Source organism: Pan troglodytes, chromosome 16, assembly GCF_028858775.2.
Source record: "Pan troglodytes isolate AG18354 chromosome 16, NHGRI_mPanTro3-v2.0_pri, whole genome shotgun sequence".
NCBI lineage: Eukaryota > Metazoa > Chordata > Mammalia > Primates > Hominidae > Pan > Pan troglodytes.
In genome coordinates, this window is record NC_072414.2 from 32,679,824 (window position 1) to 32,700,978 (window position 21,155).

Sequence of the window (21,155 nt, forward strand, 5' to 3'; positions counted from 1 at the left end):
TAATGGGGAGCCGTTTTTCCTTGTCTAAGTGAGTCTTAATGTTCTCTGGCTTTAAGGATGTGCTGCATGAGTGGCCAGTCCACAAAGTATCCTTGAACCTGGCCCATGCCCATGGACCAACTCTTCTGTTATAATCTTTTGAAGCTTTATTATAATTTTAGTTATTTTGAAGAACATGGCATTATTTTAATCTAGATAGATTATACCCACTTCTGCCATGGACACAACTTACTGTTGGAGATCAAAACAACTGAAACAAAATCTGCCTTATATCAGTGTTACAGTGTTACAGAAGAGGCTTCCTAGTGTTTTTCTATCCTCGGGACTCAACTCTGTTGAGTTTTTTTTTCTTTTCTTTTTTTTTTTTTTTTTTTTTGAGAAAGAGTCTTGCTCTGTTGCCCAGGCTGGAGTGCAGTGGTGTGATCTTGGCTTGCTGCAACCTCTGCCTCCCAGGTTCAAGCCATTCTCCTGCCTCAGCCTCCCGAATAGCTGGGATTACAGGCATGATGGCCACCACGTCCAGCTAATTTTTGTATTTTTAGTAGAGACGAGGTTTCACCATGTTGGCCAGGCTGGTCTCAAACTCCTGACCTCAAGTTAATCTGCCCGCCTTGGCCTCCCAAAGTGCTGGGATTACAGGCGTGAGCCACCGTGCCTGGCCCAAGTTTATTTAAATTTAACATCAAGTAACCTAGCTTGATAGCCTCCCATTTTTCTTATTTTCCTTTTTTTTTTTTTTTTTTTATTTGAGACGGAGTCTCTGTTGCCTAGGCAGGAGTGCAGTGGTGCAATCTTGGCTCACTGCAACCTCCACCTCCTGGGTTCAAGCAGTTCTCCAGCCTCAGCCTCCCAAACTGGGATTACAGGTGCCTGCCACCACACACAGCTAATTTTTTGTATTTTTACTAGAGACAAGGTCTCGCTATGTTGGCCAGGCTGGTCTTGAACTCCTGACCTCAGGTGATCCACCCGCCTCAGCCTCCCAAAGTGCTGGGATTACAGGTGTGAGCCACCATGTCCGGCTTTTTGTTGTCATTTTAATTGTTTCTTTATTGCTCCACTGATATTTTGTTTGCAGACCAAAATGTTACCCTTTTTTTTTTTTTTTTGAGGCGGAGTCTCATTCTGTCGCCCGGGCTGGAGTGCAGTGGTGCCATCTCTGCTCACTGCAAGCTCCGCCTCCTGGGTTCACACCATTTTCCTGCCTCAGCCTCCCGAGTAGCTGGGACTACAGGCGCCCGCCACCACGCCTGGCTAATTTTTTGTATTTTTAGTAGAGACGGGGTTTCACCGTATTAGCCAGGATGGTCTCGATCTCCTGACCTTGTGATCCGCCCACCTTGGTCTCTCAAAATGCTGGGATTACAGGTGTGAGCCACCGCGCCTGGCTGGCTACCATATGTCTTATGAGACAGCCAAGCTAGCATGTCAGTATCGAGTAGACCTAATCCATTGTTAACTCTCCTCAGAAATAAATTCTTTTTCTTTTCTTTTCTTTTTTTTTTTTAAGATTGGGTCTCACTATGTTGCCCCGGCTGTTCTTGAACTCCTGAGCGCAAGCAATCCTCCAACCTCAGCCTCCCACATAGCTGGGATTACAGGTGAATGCCTCTGCACCCAGATCCTCATAATCATTAGGAAGAAAGAGCTGAGGGGGAGGGGTGGAGGAGGATGCTTAGGAGACCTTTTATGATAATAAGGGAGGAAACATTGAGAAGAGGAAGAGTAAGTTATAGAAGCTATAGCTATTGCGTGAGCTCCATTAGAAATTTGATAGCTAAAGGGAATTAGGGCTGTTTAAAATGTCACTCTTACATCCGTCATTTGACATGATATGTGACCTTTTTAAATAGAAATGTTTTCCCATGTTTTGACAGGGACTTATGTAGAATAAGTATTTAGACTACAGTACATAATATCTGTAGTTGCCATGGCAACTCAGCATAGCATGCTGACGCTCCGAAGTTGTACAAATAGAATCCTAATCTGAGAATGTTTAAGTAGTCAGATAATGTCTGTCAACAATAAACTAAAGCAAAATTCTCAAGTAAACATAGCCTGTTAAAATAACATTTACAGATGGCTGAACAACTATATAGATCGTTGACTTTTTTTTAAAGAAAAAGAAAGCTAATTAATTAATAATAGAAAAGATTACATTTCATCAGCCTAAGAGCTGGAACCAGGGATATAGAGAGGATGTTAGATTATTACTTAAATCTAAATATTATCTACTCTCATTTGTTTTCTCAATTTAATGAAGTAAAACCCCATTATATGTTAGATCTCTCTCTAATAGAAAAGTCATAAAGTTGAGAGCTACAGTTAGGTTACAAAATGAATTAGCCCATGCTTGTTCAAAGTACTGCAGTAGTTTTAAAATTCTGGGCCGGGCATGGTGGCTCATGCTTGTAATTCCAGCACTTTGGGAGGCTGAGGCCGGAGGATTGCTTGAACCCAGGAGTTCCAGACAAAACTGGGGAATATGGCGAGATCCCATTTCAATTAAAAAATAAAAACAGTTCTGAGAAGACAATTTAACATAAGTACCAATTTTAAAAGCACATGCCCAGGCGGGCATGGTGGCTTACGCCTGTAATCCCAGCACTTTGGGAGGCTGAGGCGGATGGATCACAAGGTCAGGAGTTCAAGAACAGCCTGGCCAAGATGGTGCAACCCCGTCTCTACTAAAAATACAAAAATTAGCCAGGCGTGTGGGTGGGCGCCTGTAATCCCAGCTACTTGGGAGGCTGAGGCAGAGAATTGCTTGAACCTGGGAAGTGGAGGTTGCAGTGAGCCGAGATCGTGCCACTGCACTCCAGCCTGGGCAACAGAGTAAGATTCTGTCTCAAAAAAAAACCAAAAACCAAAAAACCACAAAACAAAAAAATCACATACCCTTTGACAGAAAATTTGTCTTACAGAACATTTCACATATATGCAAAGATAAATGTACAAATAATTTATACCAAAGCATCATTAAAATGGTAAAAGTTAGAAACATACTGCATCACTATAAAATGAGAAGTGTTAAATTATGGTCCTAAGCAGTTATTAAGAAGAGCTAACCTGATGGTATCCCAATCCAGTAACAGAAGATGGCTATGATGGCACTGGGAGGGCAAGGTGGAAAGGGCCAAATAAGCTGGAGAACAGAGCATGCAATCCATCCCCATGATCTTACCCTGGGAGCTTGTCCACTATCCTGTTGTCAGTCTCCCTACCTATTCCCAATCATCTGTGGCCTTTCCTTTGCCAAGGAAGTCTATTCAATTGGAAAAGAATCCCCTGTCATGTTAGCACTTAATATTACCTGGAGGTAGGAGAAAGGAGAACTTCATTTATCTTACTTCCTGGGGACTTAGTCCCCAGAGTGTTAATATTTCCTCCTCTCCAAGAAACTGAGGCAGATTCTGCTCTCTGTCCTCTTGGCCACTGGTTCCAAGTCTTTCTTTAGGCATGACCCTCTTTTGTTGTATATGTGTCCTTTGCTCCTTCCATGGATTCCCATGATGTGAGAGATTTTATCTGCCAAATAGTAATGTAATTTTTCCCTTCCAAATTAACAAAGCCTTCCGTAACTGTATACACTAAAGTCAGTGCCCTAAAGGTTGGGAAAATCATGTCTTCAGAGTGTACTGTGCTAAACGCTTTACATGAATTATTTTATTTAGTTTTTAAAACAATCCCATAAGGTCGGTTTTATTTACATTTTACAGAAAAGGAAACAATATTCTCAGTCACATAGTAAGTGGAAGAACCACTTAAAGAAGTATATGAAAATGCATAGAAAATAATCTGGGAAATTATTTCTGGGAGATGGAGAGTGGTGAAGAGCTTTCAGTTTTTACTCCGCCACTTCCTCTTTTTTTTTTTTTTAGACAAAGTCTCACTCTGTTACCCAAGCTGGAGTGCAGTGGCATGATATCGCTCACTGCACCCTCCGCCTCCCAGGTTCAAGTGATTCTTGTGCCCCAGCCTCCCGAGTAGCTGGGATTACAGGTGTGCACCACCACGCCCCACTAATTTTTGTATTTTTAGTAGAGACAGGGTTTCACCATTTTGGCCAGGCTGGTCTCGAACTCCTGACCTCAGGTGATCCACTCGCTGGGATTACAGGTGTGAGCCCCCACGCCTGGCCTCTCTACTTTTTTTTTTTTTTTTTTGAGATGGAATCTCGCTCTGTCACCCAGGCTGGAGTGTAGTGGCACGATCTGGGCTCACTGCAAGCTCTGCCTCCCGGGTTCACGCCATTCTCCTGCCTCAGCCTCCCAAGTAGTTGGGACTACAGGTGGCTGCCACCACGCCCGGCTAATTTTTTGTATTTTTAGTAGAGACAAGGTTTTACCATGTTAGCCAGGATGGTCTCGGTCTCCTGACCTCAGGTGATCCACCCGCCTCGGCCTCCCAAAGTGCTGGGATTACAGGCGTTAGCCACTGCGCCTGGCCTCTGGCCCTCTACTTTTATATTGTTTGGATTTTTAATATAAGCATATAGTTGTTTTGTAATTTCAAAAAAAAATTCTCAAAGATAAGAAAGAAAGTTTGGGCTGGGTGCAGTGGCTCATGCCTCCCAGCACTTTGGGAGGCCAGGGTGGGTGAATCACCTTAGGTCAGGAGTTCAAGACCAGCCTGACCAACGTGGAGAAACCCCATCTTTACTAAAAAATGCAAAATTAGCCGGGCGTGGTGATGCATGCCTGAAATCCCAGCTACTTGGGAGGCTGAGGGAGGAGAATCCCTTGAACCCGGGAGGCAGAGGTTGTGGTGAGGCAAGATCATGTCCAGCCTGGGCAACAAGAGCGAAACTCCATCTCAGAAAAAAAAGAAAGAAAAAATTTGGTTCTCCTAGGCCTTTAACATAAAATGTTCTAAAGGATTTTCCTCATAATTTAAATGGGAATTATGACTCCAAAGTAGATTTCTAGAGTAGAAATTACCCTTTAGCGTCATTCACTTAAACTTTATAGAAAAATTCAAAGGTATCTGGTATGGAATGGGTAGTCTAAAGCAGAGATTTCCTTGAGTGGCTCATAAGACAGTTTTCATGGCATTTCATTTACTTCTCTTTTCTTTCCTTTTTGTTTTCTCTTTAAAATTCTTTCTACTTATTTTTCTGTTTTCTCCAATTGTTCATTTTAAACATCTTGTTTATACTATTGGAGTAAATATGTTTTTTTCTTCTTTCTTGCTCACACTCGAAATTTGCTATAGACACTCCGAGGGCATTGACTAGTCCCTTTAGTACCCCTAAAGAATGAACTGCTCAATAAAGTGAAGTATAAGTTTGATATAGACATGCTAAAATTAACTGGGCTTTGGATCATGGCCCATTATTGATTAAAACTAAGGTAAATGGTCTTCCAAGTTTCTGTACTTTTGAATTGATCAGTCTTGTGTTGGTATGCAGTTCTAGAATTTTATTACTGGCCAGGTGTGGTGGCTCACGCCTGTAATCCCAGCACTTTAAGAGGCCGAGGCGGGCAGATCACTTGAGTCCAGGAGTTCAAGACCAGCCTGGGCAATGTGGCAAAACCCTATGTACAAAAAAATTTAATCGGGTGTGGTGGTGCACACCCATGGTCTCAGCTATTTGGGAGGTGAGATGGGAGGATCTCCAGAGCCTGGAAGGCAGAGGTTGCAGTGAGCCAAGATTGCACCACTGCACTCCAGCCTGGGCGGCAGAGTGAGACCCTGTCTCCAAAACAAAAAAAGGCCAGGTGCAGTGGCTCGTGCCTATAATCCCAACACTTTGGGAGGCCAAGGCAGGCAGATCACCTGAGGTCAGGAGTTCAAGACCAGCCTAGCCAACTTGGTGAAACTCTGTTTCTACTAAAAATACAAAAATTAGCTGGGCGTGGTGGCATGCACCTTTAATCTCAACAACTCAGGAGGCTGAGGCAGGAGAGTTGCTTGAACCTAGGAGGTGGAGGTTGCAGTGAACCGAGATAATGCCACTGCACTCCAGCCTGGGCAACAGAGTGAGACTATCGCAAGAAAAAAAAGAAGAAGAAAAGAATTTTATTACCTACTTTGGGCTATATTTCTAAGCAGTCCAGTTCTGACAGGACTAGCTGTATGTACTGAGACATAATCAGCTTTACATATTTTTCTAGCTGTATTTCTATTAATATCAGAAGGGAATGCCTCCTTCCTACCACTGTCATTTTTAAATGTTTTTTTCCCTTTGCTTTGGAGGAATTATAAAGATGTCATGAGGAGCTTGGTCAGCTGTATCAGAAATACAATGTTCATTTCTACTGTTGTTTTTGTTCTCTATAGCTTCCCATTGACCGGGGTGGAGGTGAAGGAAAGGCCATGTACATTGACACCGAGGGTACCTTTAGGCCAGAACGGCTGCTGGCAGTGGCTGAGAGGTAGGTTACTGGTTTAGATATGAGAGACTATGGCTACACTTATCAATGTAGTGATTGCCAGGGTTAGTTTGGCCGAAGAATGTCTCTTCTATAACCCCACGTCCCAAAGTTGTATGTGTGGTTCAAAAGAATGACTTCCTTAGTAGAAAAAGGCATTCTTTTTTTTTTTTTTTTTTCTTCAGATGGAGTCTCGCTCTTGTCACCCAGGCTAGAGTGCAGTGGCGTGATCTCAGGTCACTGCAACCTCTGCCTCCCGGGTTCAAGCAACTCTCCCACCTCAGCCTTCCTAGTAGCTGGGATTACAGGCGCACACCACCACACCCAGCTAATTTTTTGTATTTTTAGTAGGGATGGGGTTTCACCATATTGGCCAGGCTGGTCTCAGACTCCTGACCTCAGGTGATCCACCTGCCTTGACTTCCCAAAGTGCTGGGATTACAGGTGTGAGCCACCGCACCCGGCCAGAAAAAGGCATTCTTTAGAGTTGCTGTCAGACTGAATTAAAAAAAAAAAAATCCAACTATATGTTTTCTTCCAGAGAAACCCTTTAGAAAGTAAAAGAATGGAGAAAGATATTGCATGCAAATAGTAACCATAAGAGACACTGCATGGCTATACTAATATCAGACAAAGTACACTTTAAGACAGACACATTGGCTGGGCGCTGTGGCTCACGCCTGTAATCCCAACACTTTGGGAGGCTGAAGCGGGTGGATCACGAGGTCAGGAGATCGAAACCATCCTGGCTAACACAGTGAAACCTTGTCTCTACTAAAAATACAAAAAGTTAGCCGGGTGTGTTGGCGGGTGCCTGTAGTCCCAGCTACTCGGGAGGCTGAGGCAGGAGAATGGCCTGAACCCGGGAGGCGGAGCTTGCAGTGAGCCGAGATCGCGCCACTGCACTCCAGCCTGGGCGACAGAGCAAGAATCCGTCTCAAAAAAAAAAAAAAAGACAAACACATTATATACAAAGAGGAACATTTTATAATTAAAAGGTCAGTTTGTCAGGAAGATATAACAGTTGTAAAGATACACACACACCTAACAACAAAGCCCCAAAATAACATGAAACAAAAACTGAATTAAAGGGGAAAATAGACAACTCATCAATAATAGTAAGGGACCAGTTTTTCATTTTCATTAATGGATATAGGCTTCAATATCTCACTCTCAATAATGAATATAACATGTATCAGAGGCCCTGCTAAAGGGCATCTGTGAAAAACCTACAGGTAGCATCATACTAAATGGTGCTCTGTTACCCAGGCTGGAATGCAGTGGTGCTATTTCGGCTCACTGCAACTTCCACCTCTTGGGTTCAAGTGACTCTCCTGCCTCAGCCAAAAATTAGCCTGGCTAATTTTTGTATTTTTAGAAGAGACAGGGTTTCTCCATGTTGGCCAGGCTGGTCTCAAACTTCTGACCTCAAGTGATCTGCCTGCCTTGGCCTCCCAAAAGTGCTGGGATTACAGGTGTGAGCCACTGCACCCGGCCTTAATGGTGAAATTCTGACTCCAGCCACTGACTACACTACACTGTGAAATTCTGAATGCTTTTCCCCCTAAAGTCAGTAACAAGGCAAGGATGCCCACTTTCACTATTTACATTCAGCAATGTCCTTAATGTACCTGAACTGTATACTTTAAAATAGCTAAAATGCTCAATTTAATGTTATATGTGTACGTTTTACTGTACTGTTTTTAGAAGGGTGATAGTCCTAAATAAGAGCCTAACTATAATTTTTCAGAGAGAACATGGGAGAAAATCTTAGTGACCTTGGGGTAGGCAAAGATTTATTAGCTACAACACCAAACACACAGCCCATGAAAGAATAAATTGATAATAGAGTTAGTTTTCACTTCATCAAAATTAAAAACTTTTGTGCTTCAAAGGACACTATGAAGCAAGTGAAAAGATAACCCAAAGAATGTGAGAAAATATTTGCAAATCACGTATCTGATAAATGTCTAGTATCCAGAATATATGAAGAACTATTATAACCCAACAATAAAAAGATAACTCAGTTGTTTAAATGGGCAAAGGATTTGAATAGACATCTCTCCAAAGAGGATATACAAATGGTTGATGAGCACATAAAAAGATGCTCAACATCATTAGTCATCAGGAAAATGCAAATTGAAACCATGGTGAGCTACCACTTCACACCCACTATGAAGGCTATAATAAAAAAGATGGTAACAAATACTGGGAGGATGTAGAGAAACTGGAACCCTCATATACTGCTGGTGAAAATATACAATGGTGGTCTCTTTGCAAAATAGGTGGCTTCTTAAAAAGTTAAATATAAATTTACCATATGATGCAGCAATTTCACTCTAGTTATATACCCCAAGAGAAATAAAAACATGTCTATACAAAGACTTGTATGATAATGTTTATAGTATCATTATAATAGCCCAAAATGTCCATCAGCTGGTAAATGAATAAACAAAATTTGTTTTCTCCGTACAATGGGATACTCTTCAGCAATAAAAAAGAACTTAAGTACTGATACGTGTTAACAACATGGATGAGGTTTCAAATATGCTAAATGATAGAAGTTAAACACAAAAGACCACATAATGTATGATTCCATTTATATGAAATTTCCAGTAGGGGATAATCTAAGGGATAGAAGAATTGTGGTTAGTGGCGATAGGAATGAGGAATAACTGTGAATGAAGTTGAGAGATTTTTTAGGGGTGATGAAAATGTTCTAAAATTGGATTGTGTTCATGGTTATACAACTCTGCAAATTCACTAAAGCTCTCAATGAATTTTATACTTACAGCAGGTCATTTTTGAGGTATGTTAATTATACCTGAGTAAAGCTCGTGAAGAGTTTGTAAGTTTCTATATCAAATAAAGTTTTTAAATACATCCTCAAAATTGTTTTACTTCTTTTCCTTTGTCTAGGGTCAAATGTGGTAATTTAGTCCCTGCCACACATTTTATGGAAACCCAGTGATAAAACAATTTGTCTGCTGAGATGTCAGACTCAAGTTGGAACCTGCCTAAATGAGGAGAATATTCTCTCTCGTTTTATAATCGAATTATCTTTCCCAGCTTATAATTTGAGAACTGCAACCTATTGAATGTATACCACCGAAGCATAAAATTAGGTTGGAATGGTAATTGCAGCTTTTTGTCTCTGCCTACAAAATTCCTATGAAGGAAAAGGAATGACTCTTTTGCAGTCTGATCTTAGTTTTCTGAGGATGTATATACTTGTGTCTTCCCTCTCAAAATTGTTTTGGCAATCCTGTACAGCATTCATACTTTTAAGTATACTGTTTTAGTAGTTTAAGGATTAGCTTTTGGACAGAGTCACTAAAACATTCTCTTGTAACATAAATAAGTATTCAGATAGGATAGATGACCTAGTAGAATATAGGCTATGAGGACAAGAACTTTGATTTGGTCACCTACTGGATGCCCAAGCAGTAGAGCAATGCATTCAGGATTTGTTAATGAATATTTTGCTGACAAAAAATTTTTTTTTGTTTGTTTTTTTAGAGACGGGTCTCACTCTGCCCCCACTAGAATGCAATGGTGCAATCATAGCTCACTGCAGCTTCTAACTCCAGGGCTCAAGCAGTCCCCCCTCCTCAGTGTAGCTGGGATTACAGGCACACACCACCAAGCCCAGCTAATTTTTTTATTTCTTTTTTTTTTTTTTTTTTTTTTTTGAGACAGAGTCTCGCTCTGTCGCCCAGGCTGGAGTGCTGTGGCGCGATCTTGGCTCACGCAAGCTCCACCTCCCGGGTTCACGCCATTCTCCTGCCTCAACCTCCCAAGTAGCTGGGACTACAGGCTTCCACCACCACACCCGGCTAATTTTTTTGTATTTTTTAGTAGAGACGAAGTTTCACTGTATTAGCCAGGATTGTCTCGATCTCCTGACCTTGTGATCCGCCCGCCTCGGCCTCCCAAAGTGCTGGGATTATAGGCGTGAGCCACCGTGCCTGGCCTATTTCTTATTTTTGTAGAGATGAGGTCTCGCTGTGTTGCCCAGGCTGGTCTCAAACTCTTGGCCTAGAGTGATTCTCCCTCCTCGGCCTCCCAAAGTGCTGAGATTACAGGCAGGCATAAGTGACTGTGCCTCGCTGAAAAATATGTTTACATAGAAATTTCATTAATTTGTTTTAATCAGGTCTCTTTATCAAGAAAAAATTTTATAATTGAATTATATTTCTGAGAATGTCACAAGGCCTCCTTAAGCTAATAAAAATAGCCCTCTTTCATTCACAACAAAAGAGCCCTTACTGATTAATTTTTGCCGTGCCCTGTTGAAGAATATTAGCCCACATTCATGTTACTGTAGCTCTGGGGTTCCCAGAACATGGTCCCCAGAACAGCAGCATTACCATTACTTGAGAACTTGTTAGAAATGCAAATTGTCTGATGGGACTTCAGATCTACTGAATCAGAAACAATCAGATACTCGGGCTAGCAACCTGTTTTAACAAGCTCTCTAGGGCCAGGCACGGTGGCTCACGCCTATAATCCCAACACTTTGGGAGGCCAAGGGAGTGGATCACCTAAGGTCAGGAGTTTGAGACCAGCCTGGCAACATGGTGAAACCCTGCTCTACTAAAAATACAAAAACTAGCTGGGCATGTTAGCGGGCACCTGTAATCCCAGCTACTTGGGAGGCTGAGGCAGGAGAATCACTTGAACCCAGGAGGCGGAGGTTGCAGTGAGCCAAGATCGTGCCACTGTACTCCAGACTGGGCGAGAGAGTGAGACTCCATCTCAAAAAAACAAACAAAACAACAAAAAAAATGCAAGCTCTCCAGGTAATCTGATGCTTGCTAAAGTTTGAAAACCATGACCACAATTGCTAGCCTTTCTTGAAAGTCTGAAGTACTGTGAAAGAATGACAGAACTCCTTTGAGATGAGCTTAGTTTTTCAAACTTATATGTTAAGAATAACCTGAGGTATTTGTTAAATATACAAATTACCAGGCTCTTCCCTGATAATTGTAATTCATTGAGTCTAGGTTAGGCCCAGGAATTTTTTTTTTTTTGAGATGGAGTTTCACTCTTGTCTGCCAGGCTGGAGTACAGTGGTGTGATATTGGCTCACTGCAACCTCCGCCTCTCGGGTTCAAGCGATTCTCCTGCCTCAGCCTCCCAAGTACCTGGGATTACAGGCGTGCACCACCACACCCATCTAATTTTTGTATTTTTTAAGTAGAGACGGGTTTTCGCCTTGTTGGCAAGGCTAGTCTCGAACTCCTGACCTCAAGTGATCCGCCTGCCTTGGCCTCCCAAGGTGCTGAGATTACAGGCATGAGTCACCACAGCCTGCCCAGGAATTTGTTTTCTAACGGGTGTTCCAGGTTATTATCTTTAAGGAAGTTCAAGAAACACTATGAAAGAGGATGCTATGGCCGGGCGCGGTGGCTCATGCCTGTAATCCCAGCACTTTGGGAGGCCGAGGCGGGTGGATCACAAGGTCAGGAGATCGAGACCATCCTGGCTAACATGGTGAAACCCCGTCTCTACTAAAAATAAAAAAATTAGCCAGGCGTGGTAGCGGGTGCCTGTAGTCCCAGCTACTCGGGAGGCTGAGGCAGGAGAATGGCGTGAACCTGGGAGGCGGAGCTTGCAGTGAGCCGAGATCGTGCCACTGCACTCCAGCCTGGGCGACAGAGTGAGACTCCGTCTCAAAAAAAAAAAAAAAAAAAAGAGGATGGTATTTCCAGCCAACTTGTCCCAAGCTGTGGGAATTCCATGTCCTGCTTCTGGAGCCTAAGCACAGAGGTTCCCATAGTTTTTTTTGTGAGTGCCGCTGAGAGAAAAGCTAGGATAACTCTTTATTCTGGTAAACCTTCTCTGTTTTTATAGCAAATAGATAATCTCCCTTTCTTTTTTAATTTTTAATTTTTTTTTAATTTTATAAATAGAGACGGGGTTTTGCCATGTTGCCCAGGCTGGTCTCAAACTCCTGAGCTCAAGCAATCCTCCCCACTCAGCCTCCCAAAGTGCTGGGATTACAAGCATGAGCCACCGTGCCCAGCCTTTTCTCCCTTTCTGATAGTAGATTATATCAGTGTATTTTTTTGTTCGTTTGTTTGTTTTTGAGACAGAGTCTTGCTCTGTCACCCAGGATGGAGTGCAGTGGCGCGATCTCGGCTCACTGCAACCTCTGCCTCCCGGTTTCAAGCGATTCTCCTCCTCAGCCTCCCAAGTAGCTGAGAAGCAGGGATTACAGGTGCCTGCAACCAACCCGGCTACATTTTGTATTTTTAGTAGAGATGGTGTTTCACCATGTAGTCTAGGCTGGTCTCAAACTCCTGATCTCAAGTGATCTGCCCACATCAGCCTCCCAAATTGCTGGGATTACAGGTGTGAGCCACTGCGCCCAGCCATATCAGTGTTTCTTGAGGCAGAACTAGAAGACTTGTGCAGTAAAGTACTTACACCTATTACATCTTTTTTTTCACCATACATTCATGATCTAAATAGAGAAAACTTATATCTCTTCATTCTTGTTTTATTTGGTCAGGATCGTAAGGTGTAACTGTATCCTAATGCCATCTGTTTATCCTCATGACAGAATCGTGAACCTAGAACATAATCATAGCACACTGGGTTTTATGTAAACATTCTCTTTTTTTTTTTTTTTTTTTTGAGATGGAATCTCACTCTGTCGCCCAGTCTGGTGTGCAATGGTATGATCTCGACTCACTGCAACTTCTGTCTCCCGGGTTCAAGCGATTCTTCTGCCTCAGCCTCCCAAGTAGCTGGGATTACAGGTGCCTGCCACCACGCCCGGCTAATTTTTGTATTTTTAGTAGAGATGGGGTTTTGCCATGTTGACCAGGCTGGTCACCAACTCCTGACATCAGGTGATCCACCTGCCTCGGCATCCCAAAGTGCTAGGATTACAGGCGTGAGCCACTGCACCTGGCCCTCAAAGAATAGGTTTGATTTAGGTCAGGCGTGGTGGCTCACGCCTGTAGTCCCAGTATTTTGGGAGGCCAAGGTGGGCGGATTATGAGGTCAGGAGGTCAAGACCAGCCTGATCAATATGGTAAAACCCTGTCTCTACTAAAAATAAAAATATTAGCCATGCATGGTGCTGCACGCCTGTAATCCCAGCTACTTTGGAGGCTGAGGCAGGAGAATCGCGTGAACCCAGGAGGTGGAGGTTGCAATGAGATCACACCACTGCACTCCAGCCTGGGTGATAGAGCAAGACTCCGTCTCAAAGAAAAAAAAAAAAGAATGGATTTGATTTATCCCGAAGACTTGCCAGGTAGAGCTCCAGAGTAGTTGGGTGCTATCATCTCTCTGCTTATAGTTTGCCTGAACTTCTTAATAGAAAGGGAAATACATTATTTGGTCCTGAAACTACTGTCAGTATCACTTCTTCCCTACCTATTCAGGTAATTTAAGTGTCAGAAACAAATTGCTCATCTGCCTGAGTTCTGTGTGCAGCCTAAAAATGTTCTCTCCTCTCTCATAGGTATGGTCTCTCTGGCAGTGATGTCCTGGATAATGTAGCATATGCTCGAGCGTTCAACACAGACCACCAGACCCAGCTCCTTTATCAAGCATCAGCCATGATGGTAGAATCTAGGTATGTGTTCAGTATAAGACACCAAATATGTTCTTAAGAGTCCTTCCCTGAATCTTGTAATGGCTATTTGGCCAGATTGATAGTAGTTTGAATTAGAAATGAGGAGGTTTAAGTATAATTCCTGTGTTGACACTCTTGCTTTGTAGTTTAGGTCAAGTCACTATTAAAAATGAAACCATAATCTACTTGAACTTGCTGGAAATCTTGTTAAACGGTGCCTCAGATGTTAGTGCTGTGCAAATATTTTAATAAAACATCTATATACAGGCCGGGCGCGGTGGCTCACGCCTGTAATCCCAGCACTTTGGGAGGCCAAGGCGGGTGGATCACAAGGTCAGGAGATCGAGAACATCCTGGCTAACACGGTGAATCCCTGTCTCTACTAAAAAAATACAAAAAAATTAGCTGGGTGTGGTGGCAGGCGCCTGTAGTCCCAGCTACTCCGGAGGCTGAAGCAGGAGAATGGAGTGAACCCGGGAGGCAGAGCTTGCAGTGAGCCAAGAATGCCCCACTGCACTCCAGCCTGGGCGACAGAGCTAGACTCCATCTCAAAAAAAAAAAAAAAAAAATCTGTATACAGGAAAAACTATGAATATGAGATTTTAGGGTGGTAAGGAAGGGACCAGAATCTGACACAGGCTAGAAATAGGCTTCAGAGAATCCTTGTTTCCTGTAGGTATGCACTGCTTATTGTAGACAGTGCCACCGCCCTTTACAGAACAGACTACTCGGGTCGAGGTGAGCTTTCAGCCAGGCAGATGCACTTGGCCAGGTTTCTGCGGATGCTTCTGCGACTCGCTGATGAGGTAAGTTGTGGGATAGGGACGAGAATGCCTACTTTCAGTGGCTGTGAATTCCAGGAGCCTTGCTAGGAGGCTAAGACATCAGTGCCTGAGATCATCAAGCTCTTAGGAAGAAGAGAGACATTAGTTATTCGTTACTTTGTGGGGGAAAGTGGTGGCAGCATTAAGGCTTTTGGAGTGTCTATGGCCACAAAATTGACATTTATCCTTTCCCCATCAGTTTGGTGTAGCAGTGGTAATCACTAATCAGGTGGTAGCTCAAGTGGATGGAGCAGCGATGTTTGCTGCTGATCCCAAAAAACCTATTGGAGGAAATATCATCGCCCATGCATCAACAACCAGGTAAGGTGTTGATGGGATCAGTTCTTCTTTTCGGAATGTCATGTTAACTGTGAAGACATGAAGATATAACATTTTCATTTAAGCCCTGTTAAAGCTACTGTTTATACAACAGTAGTATAGACACTTAGGAACTCTTGCTAATCTAATTAACATGCTCTCGTTGGTATAGATGTTTTAGTTCATAAAAGAATTAAAAACCCACAAGTGTGGAAGAATGAATATGAATAATTGATATGCCTCTCCCCTGTTATTTAAAAAATGTTTGGGCTGGGCACAGTGGCTCACACTAGTAATCCCAACACTTTGGGAGGCCAAGGTGAGAGGATGGTTTGAGGCCAGGAATTCGACACTAGTAAGGGCAACAAAGTGAGGCCTCTGTCTCTACAAAAAAAAGTAGCTGGTGTGGTGGCGTGTGCCTGTAGTCTTAGCTACCCAGGAGACTGAGGCAGGAGGATCAGTTGAGCATAGGAATTCGAGGCTGTATTGAGCTATGATCACACACCACTACACTCCAGCCTGGCAAAAGAGCAGGACACTGTCTTGAAAAAAAATTTTTTCTTTTCTTTTTTTTTGAGATGGAGTCTCGCTGTGTCACTCGGGCTGGAGTGCAGTGGCACGATCTCGGCTCACTGCAAGCTCCGCCTCCCGGGTTCACACCATTCTCCTGCCTCAGCCTCCCGAATAGCTGGGACTACAGGCACCCGCCACCACGCCTAGCTAATTTTTTTGTATTTTTAGTAGAGGTGGGGTTTCACCGTGTTAGCCAGGATGGTCTCGATCTCCTGACCTCGTGATCTGCCCAACTCAGCCTCCCAAAGTGCTGGGATTACAGGCGTGAGCCACTGTGCCCGGCCTAAATTTTTCTTTTTTTAATGTTTGTTTCAATATGGACAATCCACTGAGAGGGGCCAGGGCAAAAATGGATTCTGCCAGGTTGGAAATGCACTAAGGAACAGAGTACAGAAACATTCCCAGGGTCCTTCTAGGAAGAATATATGTCTAAAAAATTTTCAGCTCTGTTACAAAGTCAGGAACGGAATTGTTTAATTATAATAAATTGGTGCTTTGGTCTGTGTCTTTGGGTCAGATTGTATCTGAGGAAAGGAAGAGGGGAAACCAGAATCTGCAAAATCTACGACTCTCCCTGTCTTCCTGAAGCTGAAGCTATGTTCGCCATTAATGCAGATGGAGTGGGAGATGCCAAAGACTGAATCATTGGGTTTTTCCTCTGTTAAAAACCTTAAGTGCTGCAGCCTAATGAGAGTGCACTGCTCCCTGGGGTTCTCTACAGGCCTCTTCCTGTTGTGACTGCCAGGATAAAGCTTCCGGGAAAACAGCTATTGTATCAGCTTTTCTGATGGTGTAAACAGGAGACAGGTCAGTAGTCACAGACTAATCTAAAATGTTTATTCCTTCTGTAGTGTATTAATCTCTGTGTGTTTTCTTTGGTTTTGGAGGAGGGGTATGAAGTATCTTTGACATGGTGCCTTAGGAATGACTTGGGTTTAACAAGCTGTCTACTGGACAATCTTATGTTTCCAAGAGAACTAAAGCTGGAGAGACCTGACCCTTCTCTCACTTCTAAATTAATGGTAAAATAAAATGCCTCAGCTATGTAGCAAAGGGAATGGGTCTGCACAGATTTCTTTTTTTCTGTCAGTAAAACTCTCAAGCAGGTTTTTAAGTTGTCTGTCTGAATGATCTTGTGTAAGGTTTTGGTTATGGAGTCTTGTGCCAAACCTACTGGGCCATTAGCCCTTCACCATCTACCTGCTTGGTCTTTCATTGCTAAGACTAACTCAAGATAATTTTAGAGTCTTAAAGCATTTCAGGCCAGATGTGGTGTCTTGCGCCTGTACTCCCAGCACTTTGGGAGGCCGAGGCAGGTGGATCGCTTGAGCCCAGGAGTTTTAAGTCCAGCTTGGCCAAGATGGTGAAATCCCATCTCTACAAAAAATGCAGAACTTAATCTGGACACACTGTTACACGTGCCTGTAGTCCCAGCTACTCGATAGCCTGAGGTGGGAGGATCACTTAAGCCTGGAAGGTGGAAGTTGCAGTGAGTCGAGATTGCACCGCTGCATTCCAGCCAGGGTGACAGAGTGAGACCATGTTTCAAACAAGAAAGCATTTCAGAGGCTAAGTAAACAGATTTGATTGTGAGGCTTCTAATAAAGTAGTTATTAGTAGTGAACGTGCTGTTTATAGCAATTATTGCAGTGCAAGCTATTTCAAGACAGGGTTTCCATAATCTTTTTGGCACTGTATAGGGGTGATCAGTTTCTGTTGCTTCAAGATTTGAAACCAGAAAGGAAAGTCCCACTTGCAGATGATTGTGCTTAAAACCTAATGGAAAAATAAAAGAAAGACATACCATGGGTTGCCTTGTGGCCCCCACCTCCTTTTTTTTTTTTTTTTTTTTTTTTTTTTGAGATGGAGTTTCACTCTTGTTGCCCAGGCTGGAGTGCAATGGCGTGATCTCGGCTCACCACAACCTCCACCTCCTGGGTTCAAGCAATCCTCCAGCCTCAGCCTCCCAAGTAGCTGAGTCAACAGGCGCCCGCCACCACGCCCTGCTGATTTTTGTATTTTTAATCGAGATGGGGTTTCACCATGTTGGCCAGACTGGTCTCAAACGCCTGATCTCAGTGATCTGCTGGCCTTGGCCTCCCAAAGTGTTGGGATTACAGGCACGAACCACCACACATAGCCCTACAATGCTTTGTTTTAAAAGCAGTTCTAGTCTTTTTTGAGACAGTCTCTCACTCTGTTGCCCAGGCTGGAGTGCAGTGGCACAACTCACTACAACCTTCACCTCCCAGGTTCAAGCAATTCTCCTGCCTCAGACTCCCGAGTAGCTGGGATTACAGGCACGTGCCACCACGCCTGACAAATTTTTTTATTTTTGGTAGAGAAGTTTTTCACTATTTTGACCAGGCTGATCTTGAACTCCTGACCTCAGGTAATCCGCCCACCTCGGCCTCCCAAAGTTCTGGGATCACAGGTGTGAGCCACCACGCCTGGCCTGTCTTTAAGGATTAAGAATCAGGGGCTGGGCTTGGTGGCTCACGCCTGTAATCCCAGTACTTTGGGAGGTCGAGGTGGGTGGATCACCTGAGGTCAGGAATTCGAGACCAGCCTCAACATGGAGAAACCCCGTCTTTACTAAAAATACAAAATTAGCTGGGCATGGTGGTGTATTCCTGTAATCCCAGCTACTGGAGAGGCTGAGGCAGGAGAATCGCTTGAACCTGGGAGGCGGAGGGTGTGGTGAGCCGAGATTGCGCCATTGCACTCCAGCCTGGGCAACAAGAGCGAAACTCCGTCTCTAAATAAATAAATAAATAAATAAATTAGGGACTGGGCCAGGCGCAGTGGCTCACATCTGTAATCCCAATGCTTAGGGAGGCCAAAGTGGGTAGACCACTTGAATCAGGAGTTTGAGGTCAGCCTGGGCAACATGGTGAAACCCTGTACAAAAAATTTAGAAATTAAAAAATTATTTGGGCATGGTGGGACGCACTTGTAGTCCCTAGCTACTCCGGTGGCTGAGGTGGGAGGATCCCTTGAGGCCGGGAGGTAGCAGCTGCAGTGAGCCCTGATCACACCACTGCACTGCAGCATGGGTGAGAAAGCAAGGCCCTGTCTCAAAAAAAATCAGATTGAAAAGTAGCATTGTCAATGTCCCTGGAATCCAGATGCCAAATGGAGTTTATGGGACTCTTTTTTCCCCCTTTACCTCTTTTCACTAGTTAGGACTTCCAATCCAGATCTTACCCAAAGTGCTCAGTGACCACCCAAAACGTTTTCCTGTTTGTTACATTAGTTTATTGTATATTTAAGGTATACAACATGATGTTATGAGATATTAATACATATAAGGAGGCCAGGCACAGTGGCTCATGCCTATAATCCCAGCACTTTGGGGGGCCAAGGTGGGCAGATCACCTGAGGTCAGGAGTTTGAGAACAGCATGGCCAACATGGCGAAACCCCATCTCTACTAAAAATACAAAACTGGCCAGGCGTGGTGGCTCACGCCTGTAATCCCAGCACTTTGGGAGTCCAAGGCGGGCAGATCACCTGAGGTCAGGAGTTTGAGACCAGCCTGACCAACATGGAGAAACCCCATCTCTACTAAAATTACAAAGTTAGCCAGGCGTGGTTGCATATGCCTGTAATCCCAGTTACTCAGGAGGTTGAGGCAGGAGAATTGCCTGAACCCCGGAGGTGGAGGTTGCGGTGAGCCGAGATTGTGCCATTGCACTCCAGCCTGGGCGACAGGAGCGAAAGAAACTTCGTCTCAAAAAATATGTATATACAAAACTTAGCTGTGTGTGGTGGCACGCACCTGTAATCCTAGCTACTTGGGAGGCTAAGGCAGAAGAATCGCTTGAACCCAGGAGACGGAGGTTGCAGCAAGCCCAGATCGCACCACTGTACTCCAGCCTGGGTACAGAATGAGACTCCATCTCAAAAAAAACCACAAAACATTATAGTTAAGTGGTCTTAAGTGTCCTATGACACTGATTTCCTTGCCAGGAAGAACAGTTTTCAGCCTGGTCTGGCTCAGGTACCTTTTCCTCTGAATGCTCGTGTTATTGGTGGCTGGGCCAAGCCCTGTTTGTTTGTTTTCTGTACAGAATAGTCAGTGTTCCTAAAGATTAAAAAAAAACCTTTAAAACCTCTTATTCACACCTTAATCTTTTGGTGACAGGTCTCACATGAGCTGGCTAGGAAAAAAAAAAAAAAAACCGCTACAGCCTTGCTTGAAAGTCCTCTCAGTGCCACTGTGCAGGATGCCATCCAGAGCTTCCTTAAAGGTATTCGGGGATACGAGGGATGCGGGTGACAGAAATACCAGGGTAACCTTGTTTTTCCCTGAGGACATTATTGAGACCCTTGGTGGGAGGGGTTTCTGGTAAGGGGCAATTTTGTGTTTGCCTGTTCTTTGGGAATATCACCTGGAGATAGATGGATTCCCAGACCCACCAAATCTAGGTTTTAGACCAAAAAAGAATGTTGTTATTAGAATTGACTCTATCTCAGGTCCTCTTTCATTACTACAACACAAAATAAATCTGGGGGCCAGGAACGGTGGCTCACACCTGTAATCCCAGCACTTTGGGAGGCCGAGGCAGGTGGATTGCCTGAGGTCAGGAGTTCCAGACCAGTCTGGCCAACATGGTGAAACCCCGTCTCTACTAAAAATACAAAAAAATTAGCTGGGCATGGTGGTATGCCCCTGTAATCCCAGCTACTTGGGAGGCTGAGGCAGGGGAATTGCTTGAATCAAGGAGGTGGAGGTTGCAATGAGCCAAGATCGCGCCACTGCACTCCAGCCTGGGTGACAAAGCGAGACTCCAGCAAAAAAAAAAAAAAATCTGGGTTGGTATAATAAAGACACAGTGACATTCTAGATTAAGAGGTTGGTTCTTATATGAAAGCATCTCAATCTATCTTTTTTTTGAGACAGAGGTTTGCTCTTGTTGCCCAGGCTAGAGTGCAAGGGTGTGATCTCAGCTCACTGCAACCCCTGCCTCCCAGGCTCAAGTGATTCTCTTGCCGTAGCCTCTCTAGTAGCTGAGATTACAGGCGTGCGCCACCATACCGAGCTAATTTTTTTTTTCTGTATTTTTAGTAGAGATGGGGGTTTCACCATGTTGGCCAGGCTGGTCTCAAACCCTTGGCCTCAAGTGATCCACCCGCCTCCCAGAGTGCTAGGATTACAAGCATGAGCTACCACGCTCGGCTTATGCATCTCAGTCTTAAATTTTCTTCTAGGTGGATTTAGGGGTTTGTGCTCGTGGCCCTAGAAATGAAGATGAGAAAGGCCGGGAGTACCTGCTTAGTTGCAATAGGCCTTGTTTAGGCTAAAAATAAGCTCAATACCTGTATTTTATATACTGTAAAGAGCATTAACCATAACCTGCCTGCAACAGCCTCTGTAGGTAGAAACAATTATGGAGGTGTCAAGAATAAAGAGCTGATAACATCAAATTTGGTTTATTTCAAGTTTGTAACAAAATATATTCTAGGCAAC

At 43.8% G+C, this 21,155-nt stretch overlaps 1 protein-coding gene across 5 annotated transcripts in view; it reads left to right on the top strand.

Moving 5' to 3' along the window:
- Nucleotides 1-16,790, top strand: part of RAD51 (RAD51 recombinase) — a 34,588-nt gene extending 17,798 nt beyond the window's left edge. For 3 of the 5 annotated variants that reach the window (XM_001144621.8, XM_016927950.3, XM_054667377.2), the window contains exons 6-10: nt 6,283-6,377; nt 13,855-13,968; nt 14,645-14,774; nt 14,992-15,113; nt 16,201-16,790. In XM_001144621.8, coding sequence (XP_001144621.1) covers nt 6,283-6,377; nt 13,855-13,968; nt 14,645-14,774; nt 14,992-15,113; nt 16,201-16,324 — 585 coding nt within the window. In that variant the 3' untranslated portion in view covers nt 16,325-16,790. The remainder of the gene's footprint in view (nt 1-6,282; nt 6,378-13,854; nt 13,969-14,644; nt 14,775-14,991; nt 15,114-16,200) is intronic. The other 2 variants (XM_003314621.7, XM_054667378.2) reach the window with 1 other exon arrangement.
- The last annotated feature ends 4,365 nt before the right edge of the window (nt 16,791-21,155 follow it).